The 19,401-nt window shown below is 36.2% G+C and overlaps 1 protein-coding gene across 1 annotated transcript in view; it reads right to left on the bottom strand.

Moving 5' to 3' along the window:
- Positions 1 to 19,401, bottom strand: part of NUDT6 (nudix hydrolase 6) — a 43,502-nt gene that overhangs the window by 23,548 nt on the left and 553 nt on the right. The window contains exons 2-3 of the mRNA XM_032858228.1: positions 16,389 to 16,592; positions 12,390 to 12,445 (exon numbers count right to left, since the gene is read on the bottom strand). Coding sequence (XP_032714119.1) covers positions 12,390 to 12,445; positions 16,389 to 16,592 — 260 coding nt within the window. The remainder of the gene's footprint in view (positions 1 to 12,389; positions 12,446 to 16,388; positions 16,593 to 19,401) is intronic.

Below are 19,401 nucleotides of genomic sequence, written 5' to 3'. Positions count from 1 at the left end.
CTCTGAAAAAAATCAATAAATTGATAAACTTCTAGCCATATTTGTCAAGAAAAAAAAAAGGAAGGACCCAAATAAATAAAATCACAAATGAGAGAGGAGATGTAACAACCAACACCACAGAAATATAATCATAAAAGAGTATTATGAAAAACTAAAGCCAACAAATTGGACAATCTAGGAGAAATAATTAAATTCCTAGAAACATATAACCTATCAAAACAGAAAAAGGAAAAAAACAGAAAATTTCAACATACCAATTACCAGCAAAGAAATGGAATCAGTAATCAAAAAACTCCCAACAAACAACAGTCCAGGTCCAGATGCCTTCACAGATGAATTCTACCAAACATTTAAAAAGTTAGTACCTATTCTTCTCAAACTGTTCCAAAAAAATAAAAAAAAGAAGGAAAAACTTCCAAATTCATTCCATGAGACCAACATCACCCTGATATACCAAAACCAGGTAAAGCCCTAAAAAGGAGAACTACAGGCTAATAACTCTGATGGACATAGAAGCAAAAATCCTCAACAAAATACTAGCAAACTGAATCTAAGAATACATGAAAAAAAATCATTTATCATGATCAAATGGGATTTATTCTTGGGGTGCGAGGATGGTTCAACATTCACAAATCAATAAACATAATATACCACATTTATAAAAAAAAAAAAAGAAATGATGGGGTGCCTGGATGTCTCAATTGGTTGAGAGTCCAACTCTTGATTTCAGCTCAGATCATCTCCTTAGGGTCATGACACTGAGCCCCATTTTGGGCTCTGCCCTCAGTGGGAAGTCAGCTTTGAGATTCTCTCCACCGCAACTGCTATTCCCCTGCTCGTGTACGTCCATACTCTTTTAAAATAAGTAAATCTTTAAAAAAATAGGGGTAAGAACCATATGATCATTTCAATGGACATAACATCCATTCATGATAAAAACCCTCAACAAAGTAGGTTAGAAGGAACATACCGCAACATAATAAAGGCCATATATGATAAACCCACAGCTAACATCATCCTTAATGGGGAAAAACTGACAACCTTTCTCCTAAGGTCAGAAACAAGACAAGGATGACTCACCACTTATATTCAACAGAGTACTGGAAGTTCTAGCCACAGCAGTCAGATAACAAAAAAAATAAATGGCATCTAAATCTGTAAGGAAGAAGTGAAACTACTATTTGTAGATAATATGGTCCTATGTATACAAAATCCTAAATATTTCACAAAAAACTGCTAGAATAAATTCAGTAAAGTTGTAGAATACAAAAATCGATGTACAGAAATCTGTCACATTTCTATACACAAATAATAAATCAAAAGGTGAAATTAAGAAAACAATCCCATTTACAATTGCACCCAAAATAATAAGATACCTAGGAATAAACCTAACCAAAGAGGTGAAAGACCTGTACGCTGAAAATGAAAAAACACTGATAAAAGAAATTGAAGGTGACACAAAGAAGTGGATATTCCATGCTTACAGACTGGAAGAACAAATATTGTTAAAATGTCCATACTACCCAAAGTAGTCTATAGATTCAATGCTATCCCCATCAAAATACCAATAGCATTTTTCACAGAAATAGAACAAATAATCCTAAAATTTGTATGAATAGTGAAATATTTCTTTCTCACTGAATAATGAAAGAAATCTTGAAAAAGCAAAGCAAAGCTGGATGCATCACAGTTCTGGACAGGTTATACCACAGAGCTGTAATAATCAAAACAGTATGGTATGGCACAAAAATAGACATATATATTAATGGGATCGAAAACCCAGAATAAAATCCTACAATTATATAGTCAACTAATCTTTGACAGAGAAGGAAAGTATATCTAATAGGAAAGAGATAGTCTCTTCAAAAAATGGTATTGGGAAAACTGGTCAGCTACATACAAAAGAATGAAATTGGACCACTTTCTTACACCATACACAAAAATAAATTCAAAATGGATGAAAGACCTAAATGTGAGACCTGAAACCATAAAAATGCTAGAAAAAAAGCATATGCAAGAATTTCTTTGGCATTGGCCATAGCAAATTTTTTTCTAGGCAGGTCCCCTAAGGCAAGTGAAACAAAAGCAAAAATAAACTATTGGGCCTTCATCAAAATAAAAACTTTTGCACGGCAAAGGAAACAACAAAACTTAAAAAGCAACCTAGGGAATGGAAGAACACATTGCAAATGAGTTGAGCAATAAAGAGTATCCAACATACATAAAGAACTTATAAAACTCAACACCCAAAAAACAAATAATCTAATTAAAAAATGAGAAGACATGAACAGATGATTTTCCATAGAAGACATACAGATGACTAACATATGAAAGATGTTCATCACCATTTATCATCAAGAATATGCAAATCAAAACTACAATGAGATATTACCTCATACCTGTCAGAACAGCTAAAATTAAAAAAACACAAGAAACAACAGGTGCTGCTGACAATGTGTAGGATAAGGAATCCTCATGCACTGTTGGTGGAAATGCACCCTGGAGCAGCCACTCTGGAAAACAGTATGAGATTCCTCAAAAAGTGAAAAAAATAAGTTCCCTATGATCCAGCAATGGCACTACTGGGTATTTATCCAAGGAATACAAAAACACTAATTCCAAGGGATACATGCACCCTGATGTTTATAGCAGCATTGTTTACAATGGCCAAGACATGGAAGCAGCTAAAGCATCCATCCATTGACGAACGGATAAGGAAGATGCGGTGTACACACACACATACACACACACACAGACACACACACACAGACACACACACAAGAATATTATTCAGCCATAAAAAAGAAGGAAATCTTGCTATTTGCAATGATATAAATCAAGCTAGGTACTATAATGCCAAGTGAAATAAGTTAGTCAGAGGAAGAAAAACACCAAATGATTTTACTTTATCTAGGGAACTTAAGGAACAAAACAAATGAGCAAAGGGAAAAGAGAGAGAGAATGACAAACCAAGAAAACATTCTTAACTATAGAGAACAAACTGGTGGTTATCAGAGGAGAGGCATGTGGGGGGATAGATGAAGTAGGTGATGGGGATTAAGGAATGCACTGGTCATGATAAGCACTGAGTGACTGAAATAAAAACTTAAAAAAAAACTTTTATAAGCAATAGTAAAACTTTTGTTAGTTACATATAGTAAAATGTTCAGAAAAACATATGTCATTATAAAATTTAGGTGAGCATTGGAAATGTTAAGGTATTATAGGCCTAGGGCAGAGATCAAGTAATTAAATAGGACTCTGCCTCTCTTTCAGTAATTAGATATTTCTCTTAAAGGACATCTTTACTTATTTTTCACATTATTCTTAGCAAGAAAACGAAGAACTTTCTTGGGTTTTTGGTACACAAATTCAAAAAAAGAAAAACAAATATAGTGCTCATCACTCTGTTATGTATTGATATAAACTGATATAAATGAGAGCACAAAGCATTAAAATTATACTTAAGGTAATTCTACCCAACATTGATTTACACTGCTATACGTTTCTTGTGTTACACTTCTGTGTGTTTCAAGTATGTATGGATTCAGTTGGAAAAGAGAGCTAACAGATCCTTTCTACGAGAAAGGTATTTTTTTAAAAAGATTTTGTTTATTTGACACAGGGAGAGTGAGAGCATACACATGAGCAGGGGGAGGAGCAGAGAGAGAGGGAGAAGCAGACTCTCTGCTAAGCAAGGAGCCCGATGCAGGGCTCAATCCCAAGACCCTGAGCTCATGACATAAGATGAAGTCAGATACTTAACCAACTAAGCCACCCAAGCATCACATGAAAGGTATTATTATATAGATTTTAAGAGGAGGAAACTAAGGCTCAGAGACTTAGCCAAGGTACAAGTGGCACAGGGATTGGAACTCAGGTCAGCCTGATTCCAAGTCCATTCTGTTTATACCAAATTTCTCTCATTTAGCACATAGTTAACAATCTATTTGCATATGATTACTAATTTAATGTTTGCCATATATCTTCTTCATTACTTTGCCATCTCAGTCATAATCCTCAAGAGTTACTAGTTCCATGTCAAATCTAAACTCCCCTGACAGGCTCTCAGGCCCCCTTTTAATGAGGCCCCACTTGTACCACTCATTCATGCTTACTACTCTCCAGTCACTCCCATCAAATGGTCCAACTCAAATATAAAACATACTAAAGAGAGGGAAAAGTTAAGATGACAGAGGGGTAGGAGACCCTAATTTGTCTGGTCCCTGGAATTCAGTTACCAAATCATTCTGAACACTTGTGAAATCAATTGGAGATCTGAGAAAAGAATTGCTACGATCTTACAAATAGAAAAGCAAGCACTTTTTGGAAGATAGGAGGTGTAGAGATGTGAATCTGGAGTGATATACTGGAAGATACGGAGGAGGGAAGGGAGCTTGCTTAAAAGGCTACCACGACGTGTTACAAACAGTGAAGTGCAAAATTGGAACTTTTAGAAGTCAGGTGCAATGGGGGATGTCCCTGGCGTAAAGGTGCTCTGGCAGCAAAGTGGGGCAGAATCCCAGGTTGGAGAGTGGGGTCTCACAATCCCCGGGTTCACAAGAAGTATGGGGTGCCTGAGTGTGGCAGATTTCTCAGGTACTAGAGAGGGGAAACCAGCTGAAGACAGTGAGTCTAGGCACCAAATCTCTCCTCTGTGTTGCCGTAAACTGTGAACCACTGCATGGTCTTGTGACTACTCTCCAGGCAGGGGCCCAGGAAAAGGCAGAAGTGCAGGAAGACTCTATCCCTCCTCTGGGAGGAATGACATGGGTTTGCGCACAGGAGTCCGTAAAGTTTGGAGACTGGAAACTGGGTTACATGCCTCAAATAAAAATGCTCAGTCACAGACTAGGTAAATACAAAGTTCGAATGGAAGCCAGGGAGACAAGAGTGATTGCTTTTCTATGAGGGCTCACTGAAGAGTGGGGAGTGCCAACTTTAAGCTCTGGGGCTAGAGAGCAGGGTGCCACCATTTTCATTCCCCCATTGGTGTTGAATGCCTTCAGGGAGAAAAACAGAGCCATAGAGTGTAATCTGGAGCTGTTTGCACTGAGCCTAGCTGCCTCATAAGGGAAGCTCAATTCCACAAGGGCAAGGACACTTGAGAATCAGCGCAACAGGCCCCTCCCCCAGAGGGCCAGAAGGAACAACTAACAAGCCAAGTTTACAGAGAGAACTGCAAAACTTCACTCTTGGGATAAACAGTGTATAGTTTTCTCATATTATTCTTTAGTCTTTCAGGTTTTTTTCAGCTATTTTATTTTCTCAATTTTTTTATTCTTTTTAAATTTTTATTTTTATATATACATGATGTACATTTAAAAATTTTTTGGTTTCCTTTCCTTTCATTTTATTTTATTTTTGTTTACATATAAAAATTTTCCTTTCTTTCCTATTTTGAGATCTGGTTTCTTTTAACAAACAGACCAAAATACAACAAGGATCTAGTTTAGTGTTTTGTCCTGTTTCATTTTTTGTTTGATTTTTTTCTTATTTTGTTTTGTTTTATTTTCTTCTGGTTTGTTTGTATTTTTCTGGTGTTGTTACTTTTGTCTCTTCTTTCTCTTTCTTCTATTCTTTTCCAGACATAATTACAGAGGGAGAAACTCATTCCAAAAGAAAGGAGGTAGTATCCAATACAAATAAAAATAAAATGTGAGAATTAGAATTCAAAACAATGATTATAAAGATACCAGCTAGAAGAACTAGACAATCTCTTACTGTAGAAATAAAAGAACTAAAATCTTATCAGGCCAAAATTAAAAATGCTATTACCTAGATGCAGTCACAAATGGAAGCTCTAACAGGGAGGATAAATGAGGCAGAAGAGAGAGTCAGTGATATAGAAGACAAAATGATGGAAAATAAGGAAGCTAAGAAAAAGAGAAAAACAGCTACTGGAGCATGAAGGGAGACTTGGAGAAATCTGCAGCACCATAAAGAGAAATGATATCTGGATAATAGGGGTCCCAGAAGATGAAGAGTGAGAAAGAAAGGCAGAAGGTTATTTGAACAAATTATAGGGGTGCCTGGGTGGCTCAGCTGGTTGGGCATTTACCTTCAGCTCATGTCATGGTCCCAGGGTCCTGGGATCAAGCCCCGCATGGGGTTCCTTGCTCAGTGGGAAGCCTGCTTTTCCCTTTTCCTCTACCCTTCCTCTCAGCTTGTGTTCTCTATCTCTCTCTCAAATGAACAAATAAAATCTTAAAAAACAAAACAAAACAAAACAAAACAAACAAGTTATAGCTGAGACCTTCCCTAATCCAGGAAGGAAACAGGCGTCCAAGTCCAGGAGGCAAAGAGAACCTCCTCCCTCAAATATCAACAAAAATAGGTCAAAACCATTACATATTAATAGTGAAGCTTGTATATTTCAGAGATAAAGAGAAAATCCTGAAAGCCACTCAGGACAAGAGGTCCTTAACCTACAAGGGTAGAAACATAAGGTTGGCAGCAGACCTGTCCACAGAGACTTGGCAGGCCAGAAAGGACTGGCATGATATATTCATCGTGCTAAATGGGGAAAATATGCAACCAAGAATACTTTATCCAGAAAGGCTGTCATTAGGAATAGAAGAGAAATAAAGAGTTTCCAGGACAAACAAAAACTAAAGAAATTCATGAACATTAAATCAGCTCTGCAAGAAATATTAAAGGGGATCCTTTGAGCAAAGGGAGGGCCCAAAGATAACAAAGATCAGACAGGAACAGAAGGAATCTACAGAAACAGCAACGTTAAGATAATACAATGACACTAAACTCATATCTTTCAATAATTACTCTGAATATAAGTATACTAAATTCTCTAATCAAAAGACGTAAGGTATCGATAAAAAAACAAGACCCAATGATATACAAGAGACTACAAGAGACTCATTTTAGACCAAAGACACCTCCAGATTGAAAGTGAAGGGGTGGAGAACCATTTATCATACTAATGGATATCAAAAGAAAGCTGGAGTAGCAATCCTTAGATCAGACAAATCAGATTTTAAACCAAAGACTGTAGTAAGAGATGAAGAAGGACACCATATCATAACAAAAGTGTCTATACAACAAGATCTGACAATTGTGAATATTTCTGCCCCTAATTTGGGAGCAGTCAAATATATAAACCAATTAATAACAAAACTAAAGAAACATACAGAAAATAATACAATAACAGCAGGGGACTTTAACACCCCACTCACAGCAACAGATAGATCACAAGTAGACAATCTACAAGGAAACAAGGGCTTTGAATGATACACTGGACCAGATGGATGTCACAGACATATTCAGAGCATCCCATCCTAAAGCAACAGAATACACATTCTTCTTGAGTGCACACGGAACATTCTGCAGAATAGATCACATACTGCGTCACAAATCAGATCTCAAATTGTATAAAAAGACTGAGATTATATCATGCATATTTTAGACCACAATGCTTTAAAACTTGAATTCAATCACAAGAGAAAATTTGGAAGAAACACAAACACATGGAGGTTAGAGAGCATCCTACTAAAGAATAAATGGGTCAACCAAGAAATTAAAGAAGAATTAAAAAAATACATGGAAACAAATGAAAATAAAAACACGACTGTTCAGAACCTTTGGAATGCAGCAAAGGTGGTTCTAAGAGGGAAGTATATAGCAATACAAGCCTTTCTCAAGAAACAAGATAAGTCTCAAATACACATCCTAACATCATACCTAAAGAAGCTGGAAAAAGAAGAGCAAGTAAAGCCTAAATCCAGCAGGAGAGGAGAAATAATAAAGACTAGAGCAGAAATTAATGAAATAGAAACCCAAAGAACAGTAAAACAGATTGACAAAACCAGGAGCTCCTTCTTTGAATTAATAAGATCGACAGACCCCTAACCAGACTTATCAAAAAGAAAAGAGAAAGCCCCCCCCGCACACCCCAATCATGAATGAAAGAGGAGAGATCACAACCAACACCAAAGAAACACAAACAGTTGTAAGAGAATATTAAGAACAATTGTATGTCAACAAACTGGGCAATCTGGAAGAAATGGATGCATTCCTAGGAACATATAAACTACCAAAACTGAAATAGAAATAGAAAATATGAATAGACCCATAACTAGAAAAGAAATTTAATCAGGAATCAAAAGTCTCCCAACAAACTAGAGTCCAGGGCCAGATGGCCTCCAAGTGGAGGCCTACCAAACATTCAAAGAAGAACTAATACCTATTCCTCTGAAACTGTTCCAAAAAATAGAAATGGAAGGAAAATTTCCACACTCTTTCTATGAGGCCAGTACTACCTCGATTCCAAAACCAAAGACCCCATCAAAAAGGAGAATTGCAGACCAATATCACTGATGAACATGGATGCCAAAATACTCACCAAGATACTAGTTAATAGCATCCAGTAGGATATTAAAAAGATATTCACCACAACCAAGTAGGATTCATTCCTGGGCTGCAAGGGTGTTCACATCCACAAATCAATGAATGTGATACATTACATTAATAAAACAAAGGATAAGAACCATATGAGCCTCTCAATAGTTGCAGAAAAAGCATCTGACAAAATACAGCATTTTCTTGATAAAAACTCTCTACCGGGTAAGGACAGAGGGAACATACCTCAATAAAATATAAGCCATACATGAAAAACCCATAGCAAATATCATCCTCAACAGGGAAAAACTGAGAGCTTTTTCCCAAAGGTCAGGAACATGACAGGGATATCCAGTCTCGCCATTGCTGTTTAACATAGTACTGGCAGTTCTAGCCTCAGCAATTAGACAACAAAAACAAATAAAAGGCATCCAAATCAGCAAAGAAGTCAAACTTTCACTCTAAGCAGCTGACATGATACTCTATGTAGAAAACCTGAAAGACTCCACTAAAAAATTGTTAGAACTGATCTAGGAATTCAGCAAAGTCACAGGATATAAAATCAGAGCACAGAAGTCAGTCACATTTCTATACACTAACAATGAGGCAGAAGAAAGAGAAATCAAGGAATCAAGCCTTACAATTGCACCAAAAATCGTAAGATACCTAGGAATAAATCTAACCAAAGGGGTAAAGGATCTGTACTCTGAAAACTATGGAACATTTATGAAGTAAATTGAGGAAGACACAAATAAATGGAAAAATATTTCATGCTCATGGATTGGAAGAACAAATGTTCAAATGTCTATACTAACCAAAGCAATCTATACATTCAATGTAATCCCTACCAAAATACCATCAGCATGTTTCATAGAGCTGGAACAAACAATCCTGAAATTTCTATGGAACCAGAAAAGACTCTGAGTAGCCAAAAGAATATTGAGAAGGAAAACCAAAGCTGGAGGCATCACGATTCCAGACTTCAGGCCATATTACAAAGCTGTAATCATCAAGACAGTATGGTAGTGACATAAACAGACACACCGATCAATGGAACAGAATAGAGAACCCAGAAATGGACCCCCAACTCTATGGTCAACTAATCTTTGACAAAGCAGGAAAGAATGTCCAATGGATAAAAGTCTCTTCAACAAACGGTGTTGGGAAAATTGGACAGCCATATTCAGAATAACAAAACTGGACCATTTTCTTACACCATATACCAGTGACAGATTCAAAATGGATGAAAGACTTAACTGTGAGAAGTTCTCTTGCCTTTGGAGATGTATCTAGCAAGAAGTTGCTGCTGCCTATGTTCTCCTCCAGGAGAAAAAGCAAAAATGAACTATTGGGACTTCATCAAGATAAAAGCTTTTGCACAGCAAAGGAAACAGTCAACAAAACCAAAAGGCAACCTACAGATTGGGAGAAGATATTTGCAAATGTTTTGTCAGATAAAGGGCTACTATACAAAATCTCTGAAGAGCCTATCAACACCCAAAAAACAAAATATCCAATCAAGAAATGGGCAGAAGACATGCACCAACACTTCTCCAAATAAGACATCTGAATGGCCAATAGACACATGAAAAAAATGCTCAATATGACCTGGCATCAGGGAAATACAAATCAAAACCACAGTGAGATACCATCTCACATAGGTAAGAATGGCTAAAATTAAAAAAAACTTAGGAAACAACAGATGTTGGCAAGGATATGGAGAAAGTGGAACCCTCTTCCATTGCTGGTGGGAATACAAACTGGTGCAGCCACTCTGGAAAACAGTATGGAGGTTCCTCAAAAAGTAAAAATAGAGCTGATCTATGACCCAACAAGTGCACTACTAGGTGTTTACCCAAAGTATACAAACATAGTGATTCGAAGGGGCATATACACTCCAATGTTTATAGCAACAATGTCCACAATAGTCAAACTATGGTAAGAGCCCAGATGTCCATCAGCAGAAGAATGGATTAAGAAGATGTGGTATGTATATATATATCACTCAGCCATCAGAAAGAATGAAATCTTGCCACTTCAGTCATATGTGGATTTCACTCACATGTGGAATTTAAGAAACAAAGGAGACAAACATAAGGGAAGGGAAGGAAAAATAAAACAAGACAGAATCAGAGAGGGAAACAAATCCTAAGAGACTTAATTATAGGAAACGAACTGAATGATGCTAGACAGGAGGTGGGAAGGAATGGATTAACTGAGTGATAGACATTACGGAGGGCACTTAAGTAATGGGCACGGGGTGTTGCATGCAACTGATGAATCACTCCATTCTACTTCTGAAACTAGTAATACAATATACGTTAATATGAAAAAATAAAAAATAAATAAATAGTAAAAGTTCTTGAAGGCTAGGCACAATATTACTTCAGGTACTCAAAATATTTGCTGACAATCAATCTTAGTTTGAGTCAGAGATCCTGCCTTAACTAAAACTTCGAAAGTTCCTTATAAATATGAACATTCTTTTTAGATAGCAATTCTGAATACTTTTAGATACTATTACAAATATTTAGTTTAAAATTTAAGAGCATATATATTGAGGAAAAATGTTTGACTCTGTCTATCAATATTACTGAAGTCTCAGAAAGTATCAAAATAATTATTCTCTTTCACTTTCAGTCCTAAGTATGAAAACATCTGATGCTAACCATGGTACTTCTCTTAAAAGTTTTTGTTGCTTCTGGTTGCCTAGACTTATTTTGTTGTACAAGGCTCTTTATATTCTGTTCTTAATCTACCACTCAAATAAAATATTTTACCACTCCCTATACTTCTAGCCACAGTGAAATTCTTAACCATTATTTATACACTACATGGAATGGACCCAAATTCACATGTTGAAATCCTAATCCCCAATGTGATGTCATCTATGAGAGGTGATGATGTCATGAGTGGAGTCTTCATGAATGGGAATAGTGTTCTTAAAAAGAGACCCCAGAGAGAACTGTTGTTCCTTCTGCTATGTGAGGACACTGAGAAAATGAAAATCTATGAACTGGGAAGAGGGACCAACCAGACACTGAATCTGGTAGGATCCTGAACTTGTCGCAGCCTCCAGATAAGAAATAAATGGTTGTTGTTTAAGCCACCCAGTCTATGGTATTTTTGTTATAGTAGCTTGAACAAACTAAGATACCATGTTAGGACCTTTGTAAATTCTCTATGCCTTTTTATGTGTCATTTAAATTTTCTGTTTTTCTCTCTCCCACTCCCCCTGCCACTTTTTTTTGGCCTGGTAAGCTCCTATTCTTTCTTCAAGACCCAGTTTGAATGTTATCTCCTCTGAGAAGTCTTCAGGGGTTTTTTAAAGGCAAAGTGATTGTTATTGTCTGTTGTATGACTGCTTTTCCAAATAGGTAGTAAACTGCAGGACATGAGGGAAACTGTTTTAATAATCTTTGTATTCTCATCGCCTGGCTCAGAATGGGAGCTTACTGAATGCTTAATGAATGGAAGAATATCTTGTCAGTCTGTGAGAAACACAGTTGTCTTCCCACCTAAATATAGCCATTTATAATTTTTCTGTAGCCATAATATAATAATGAGGAACATGAGGTTATCCTGACATTTTCAAGGCCTCCATAGGTATTTTTTTGAATTAAAAAAAATCCTGATCCACAACTGCTTAGAAAGAACTTTTAAAGTATCTTTCTGTAATTCCTTGAGCATATAAAAATTTCTGTATTTTATTTTCCTCTAGAGAGAACTGAACATTTAGAAAGCAATTTACAAAGCAGAAGCAACTTAAACAAAACAAATGGTTGAAGGAAAAAAGAGGCAAACAAAACAACAGTTTCTTAACTATAGAGAATAAACTGGTGGCTACCAGAGGGGAAGTAGGTGTGGGGATGCGTAAAACAGAGGAAGGGAATTAAGAGTACACTTACTGTGATGAGCACTGAGAAAATACAGAACTGCTGAATCATTATATTGCACATCTAAAACTAATACAACACTGTAGGTTAATTAAACTAAAATTAAAAAAAAATTTTTAAAAAGCAGAAGCAACTTACTTTGTTTCGATCTTGTACAACCAATATTTTTCCAGTATTTTCATCAAATACAGCTCCTGTTGGGGGAAAAGTAAAAGATATTGAGAAATATTTCTTTCACCTTGGACTCCTTCCATATGCCTATCTGTGGTCATCAAAATCGTACCCATCCTGGAAGGCCTAGATCAATTACTACCTCATCCATGGACACTTTTAAAATCTCTCCAGCAATAAACTGCTCAGTTTCTCAGGTTCTTTTAACAACCTGGAATACTAATGATGGTTCTAGCATATGCTAAATTGTAGGATAACCAGTTCCATAAGTTTCTTCTCTAGATCATCTATTCTTGATGGTACATAAAGAAATTAATTTTTCTATCCTTCCGTAGCATTTATTTTAATGTCATATCTTAAGTTCTTAAAAACATTTATTGAATAAATGAAGTGGCTTTTCTATTCTCATTTTTCTTCCTTGTATAGAACATGGATTGTGCCCCTGATAATCTAAGTCTCAAATATCTCAACATTCAGTTCAGGATCTCCCTGAAGCCACTTACATGTATGTATTTTTTTTTATCATGTGTGTATATGACTTTTATAACATACTAATATGTTGCTTTGGGATAATTGTTTATTTTATATATGTCCTAAGTTCTAATCCTTTCATTTATTCATTCAGTATACACACTGCCAAGCATACTACACATTTGGCTAGATGTTAGGGACTCAAATAAAGAAGGTTTATTAGTTTTTTGACAATCCTGGGTCAAAAATATAAATGATACCTTAATGATTTGTATTAACTCCTTTAAATGCTATAATTTAAAAACATTTATATTTGCATAATATGAGGAAATATTGTTAAAAAGATATATTCAACACACTCTTTTAAGATTGAGTTCCTATATATAATACTTACGGGTTCTTTATATAGTAATTGACCCCTGTTATATGTCAGGCATTTATTGAGGTGCTAGGGATATAGTGGTAAACAAAACAAAATTCTCTATCCTCAGTGGGCTTACATTCTGGTGTGCGTATGAGAAGGTAACAAATAGAAAACAAATTATATAGAACATGAGGAGACAATGCTATGTAGAAATAAAATACAGAAAGGTATAGGTATATATAACACAAGGAAGGACAAATTTCTCTGAAATGAAAACTGCACATTTTAGTGTTTAAAGAAAGGAAAACCACTAAGTGAGATATAATTAACATTAATGCTGGCTTCCATTAGAAAGCATAAACTATAATTTAACTGGACTTTATAAGGGTTAGAATGCCAAAGAAATGCCAAGAAAACCTACTCTTAAATTTTAATAACTTGTGATTACTCAAATTGCAATTTTCCCTAATGAATTATAAACAAGAGCAAAAATACTTCAAAGACAAAACCAGCAAAGCTAAAGCACAATGCGAGCGACCCCTGCTGGTCACAACTTAAAAGATAAATAAACACAAAGAGATCAGGGATTAAAGAGAGATTATTATTTTATTATGATTAGTCAGGTACTGTGCTAAGTGCTTTATGTACATTATCTCAGGTATTCCTCACAATACTCATATGAGTGGTATCATTTTTAGTGCCTAGGTTCACACAACCCTAAAACTGTTTGGATTCTGAGCTGGTATTCTCACTATGCAACTGTGTCCCTTCCCTACACAACTGTGCTCTCTGGGGACTTGAGTTTCCACCTGAAGAGCCATCTAATCATTCAAGAAATATTTATCTACTTTATGCCAGACAATGTCTTGAACCTGACAAGACAGTGGTGGAAAAGACAGAATATCTGCCTTCACAGAGTTTATATTATTGTGGGAGAAATTAAGTACCTGGTATAATTTTAGATTGTCATGGTGCTATATAGAAAAACAGACCTGGATAAAGGGGCCACGAATGATGAGATTGGCATGCAGGAGGACTGTATTTTAGACAGGAAGGTCAGGAGACTTTTGAGATGTTGGAGCAGAAACTTCAGCTCTAAAGAGCTAGATAAAGCCCTGGCAAAGAGCATTACAGGAAGAGGAGCCAATAGGTGTTAAAGCTCTGAGGCAGACACAAGCTCGCTGTGTCTGAAGAACAGTAACAAAACCATAGCTCACTCCATTCCAGTGTAGGGGAGGAAATATTTTTCCTCTACCCACTTAGGTTATGTATCTAGGGCTGTGAACTGAGCTGACAGATTATCTTCTGTCAGATTAATGGAGAAAAAAAATACATATTTTTTTAATTTATTATATTTACATGGACTGGGTGGTGATGGAAGATGATTAAAAGGAGTGAAAATCCCAAAAAAGTGTTTAAGCCCAAGGGCATATATATATCATTTTAACAAAGAGCAATGAATTATGGAGCCAAGACAAAAGAAAAAGGGGGTTGGGATAAGGGAGGTAAATGGTGGGAAAATGACTAGGACATACATGGGGGGAAATTAGGGATACAAGGGTCATTTTAATAAGGTTTATTTGTATAGACTCGACTTGGTGTCAGCTCACCATCTTCCATAAGAATGTCTCCTCTTCCTGGTACAAAAATTTATGCTCTGCTTTTAGGTTAAAAAAAAAAAAAAAAAAAAAAAAAAGACCCTTCCTGTATCTAGTGTTTCTCGAGCTCAAAATAATCAATATGCCAGAATGGTGTATTTTGTGGTGATATGTTCATCTGCTATACCTACCTCCTGTTGTTTAGAACAATAAATGTCAATTATTTTCCCTTCACCTAAAAAACACTATACCTTTCCAAAACAATTTCTTATATGATTTCATTGCCACCCCAATAGCCACTTCATATCCTAGTTATACTTCAAGACTGTTCAAATTCCAGATCTCTCATTGCCTGAACTCCTACGGTGTATCTTATCTATAATACATACTACAGTATTTAGTTACAAACAAGGGCTTCATAGTATACTCTTTATGCATATATTACTAATTCTGTAGTAATAACTGGATTTAAAAGTTTAATTTAAAAGTCTGTACCAATGAATTGTTAATTGCATGACTTTCTAATGAAGTGTGAGGGTGTCATCAAATTGCCAAGTAGTCTTTTGAAGTAGAGCAGAATGGAAATTTCTGTCTCTATTTGTTAAAAGTGAGTGAGATCATGGATACAGAAAACATTAGGCATCCTTGAACAACTCCTTTTTAACCTCAAAGGTGCAAACTACCTTTGAAAATGCTTGTAAGTTGTATGAAGGCAAATAAAATTATTAGTTACTAGCTTACATATAATACTGCTTTCATTTAAGTCATAAGGAGTCTTTACTGTTTCACTTTTCCAGGAAGTCTAAGATTTTTCTTAGCCCTGGTTCTCAAAGGATGGTCCAGGGATTAGAATTAACATTAGCAGTAGCAGCAAAGAATTTATAAGAAATGCAAATTTTCTGGCAACATCCACACTAACTGAATCAGAAATTCTTAGATGTGGGGCCCAGCAGGGTGTTTTCAGCAAGTCCTCCAGGTGATTTTGATGCACCCTACAATTTGAGAAGTCCAGTCTTAACGTGGAGCAAATTTCTCAAGACCACATCTTTGGAGTTAATCAGTGGCTTGAAAAGTCTGTAATATACTTAAATTGTGTATCTTCAACAATTGTTTCACACCGTAACTTAATGTAAATATCCTTAAGAAGTAATGCCCAAATAAAAAATCTGCTTTCCTTTACCTTAAATTTCACCTAAAAGTTATCTTGTACTTAACACACTTACATAATTAGTACTAATATGTTTTACCATAATGACTTACTCCTGATCCTAATTCAGTGTTAATATTTGAGTACTGAAGTTCAAATACCTATGTAAAAATGTTGAAAATTATCCTCTGGAAAACTAAACACCAAACTTGCTTGGTGTGCTGCCCTCTGCTGATCCGTAAGACAAACTTCTTCTGTTTAAAGCACTCCTTAATAATCCCAAAGATCAAGCTGTTCATTACACATGAATAAAATATCACTTAGCTGTAAGAAAAAATTGGGCGAAACCGCTAAAAGGTCAATTTTACTGTTAGTTTGAAACTGACCTGCAACTCCTACTTGATGTGTAGCATATCCTGGTAATCTGCTGGGTCCCTCTCCCAGCCACAGTGTCAGAGTAGATGAATCCGATTCTGCATGGTGAAAGCAGAAACCCAGGGAAGCAGCAGGGGCAATAAATCGGCTTTGGAGGATGGGAATGTGCAGCCATACCGCTATCCTACCTTCTGATCTCCATTGCTGTATTGCAGCTAAAATGCAGATGAGGATAAAAATCTGTAAACATTTTCCAGTGAAAAGAGTGGAATAAAAAACTCATCTCAGGTGTCACCCCTTCCAAAAAGCCATCCTAAAACATCCACCTCCCTTAGTTAGCTAGGAAGGGCTGGGGAGGGGAATCCTAAAATGCTCTGTTTATATCACCAGTACAGGAACTATTTTTTTTTTTTTTTTTTTTGTAATTAGGACCTTGTTACGGGATTTTTCCAGTAGACCGAATTCCTTGAGGATAGAGTTGGTAATTCATATCACCTGACACACTGCGTGGCATATAACTGGTGTTCAATATTTGTAGAATGAACAAAAAAACTTGATTTAAACTAAATACATTGCTGTTCCTTTTAACATCCTTAGTTTTAATCTTTATAAATGACTCTTATGGGCTTCTACTTACACTTTAAGAGTTCTATCATAATTTTTTTGGCTTATAAATTTCAAGGTAGTTAAAACTTTTTTTTTTAAAAGATTTCATTTATTTATTTGACAGAGATCACCCATGAATATAATTTTGGCATTGACATCACACCATATATAATTTACAGCATATCTTTTACTACTTATTATAAACATTTTGCTGTCATTAAAATTTGTAAGGAACGTAAGTTTTTAATGACTGTATAATTTTCCTCAGATAAGTACACCAAAAACTACTTAACGAACCTCTTACTCCTGGATAAATTATTTCTACTTTATAAATAATACCAAGATGAACGTAGATTTTTCTGTTTTGACTTCTGTAAATTCTCTTAAGATTGAACCAGAAGAAAAAGATGCCAACATTTGGTCCTCACTAAGCTCCAGACACTGTATATCTATTATCTCGTTAAGTTCTCACAGCCTGAAAAGCAAGTATTATCGCCCCTAATTTATGGGTGAAGAATACAGCAGTATTCTCAGGTCATTTTCTCCATCTATCACCTCACTTAATCTTTACAATAATCTTGCAAATTGTGTGCATGTATGGTGGTGGGAAGACTTGATTATTCATTTAATGGTTAATTTCTTTTTCCGCCTCTTCTCTTCTCCAGCTGTGCAGTGACTCCCTGTTAAGGACCATGTTCTCTACCTCTTTAAAAGGCAGTGGGTCTAATACAGTGACAAACATATGGGAGCCTTTCATAAAAGCTGCTTGATTTGGGACTATGGAGTCAGATCCTTCTCACCCATTTCTTTCTCTGATTTAAATCTTTTTAAAATTGATGTACAACTACATAAAGGGCACAAATCTTAAGTGTACATTTAAGGAGTTCTGACATATACATACACCTGTGTAACACATTCCAATAAAGATTACAGAACATTTCTATGACCCCAGGAAATTCCCATATCCTCCCTAATCATTCTAATCAAGTGAAAAGATAGTTTGACTTAATAACAAAATTTGCACTAGCTCTTAGAGGCAGCATAATGCATTAAGAACAGATTCCAGGGGCGCCTGGGTGGCTCAATGGGTTAAGCCTCTGCCTTCGGCTCAGGTCATGATTCCGGGGTCTTGGGATCGAGCCCCGCATCGGGCTCTCTGCTCAGCAGGGAGCCTGCTTCCTTTCCTCTCTCTCTGCCTGCCTCTCTGCCTACTTGTGATATCTGTCAAATAAATAAATAAAAATCTTTATAAAAAAAAAAAAAGAACAGATTCCAGAGCCAAGGGAAATTAATCTCTCTGTGCCTCAGTACTATCACCTTTAAAATAAAGGTAACAGTATTTATCTCAGGGTTGTTATGAGGATTAAATGAATTAATATTTGTGAAGTTCTTAAGTGTCTAGCAATAGGAATTCATAAATGAAATATTGTATTTAAAAAACTATAAAAAGTATATAGCACTATGTAGATTATAAATTAGTTTCCTATAATTTATCTTTGATCACCACATGTATCCAGTAAAATAATTAGGGTTGGCATTATTCACCTAAGCAACCTAAGAGGCAAATATTTAGTGGTGGTTTGCCTAATGGCTAAGCACCCGTCAGAACCCGGGACTTGAAATCTGGATGTGTGACTTTAAACCCAACACCCATGCTTTGCCTTTTAGACTAAGGAAGTGCTTTAACCACCTGGCCACTGACAACAAGTCTGTGCAATAAACACCTGTGTCTTCCCACACATCGGTAGATATATTAGAGCTAGAACATTCGCTTGATTCTTCTATGGCTGATACTGTTGGAGTCAGCAATTATTCACAAGTAGGATAGAAAATGCGGTGAAGAGCCAAGTAGTTTGGGTAGGAGAATGATTAAAGAATGAACTAGCTGAATTATATTGACATAGATGCTCATTTGCCATATTCCTCATTATCTGAAGTTTTCTTTGAGTGACAGGATCTTTCCAATGCTGAATTTCCGTGCTAGGCCTTCAAGTCAAATAAAAGAACCTTCAGGGGCAGTCTGATAAACTCTGAACCAAATCACCGGCTTCTCTCAAAGTGAAAGCGCCTCCATCTAAGCTGTCTTTCCTATCTTTAGACTTAAGTTCAAGGAAAGCAGAGTTTTCTTATTGAAGACTGAAAGCGCCCACTACCCTCCCTGGTTAATCATAAAAGATTTGTTGCTTTGTCTCTAGCAAATTCCAGTTCTTGATGCGTCAGCCTGACCCAATTGGTGTACAAAAATGACCACTCTGGTCCATTCATTGTTCACCACCCGTATAGCGTTGTCTCGGGCAAAGTGCCCCGAAGAACTAAGTCCCGGTAAATATTAACACTACTGAGCGCTAAGTATGTGGGAGAGGCCGAGCTAAGCACTTTATATGCATTACCCTACGTAAACCCCCAGCAATCCTATGC

Source organism: Lontra canadensis, unplaced genomic scaffold, assembly GCF_010015895.1.
Source record: "Lontra canadensis isolate GAN:19392208 unplaced genomic scaffold, GSC_riverotter_1.0 scaffold1, whole genome shotgun sequence".
Classification (NCBI taxonomy): Eukaryota; Metazoa; Chordata; class Mammalia; order Carnivora; family Mustelidae; genus Lontra; species Lontra canadensis.
The sequence above is the reverse complement of the archived record's forward strand: the minus strand, read 5'-3'. Positions and strand labels throughout refer to the sequence as shown.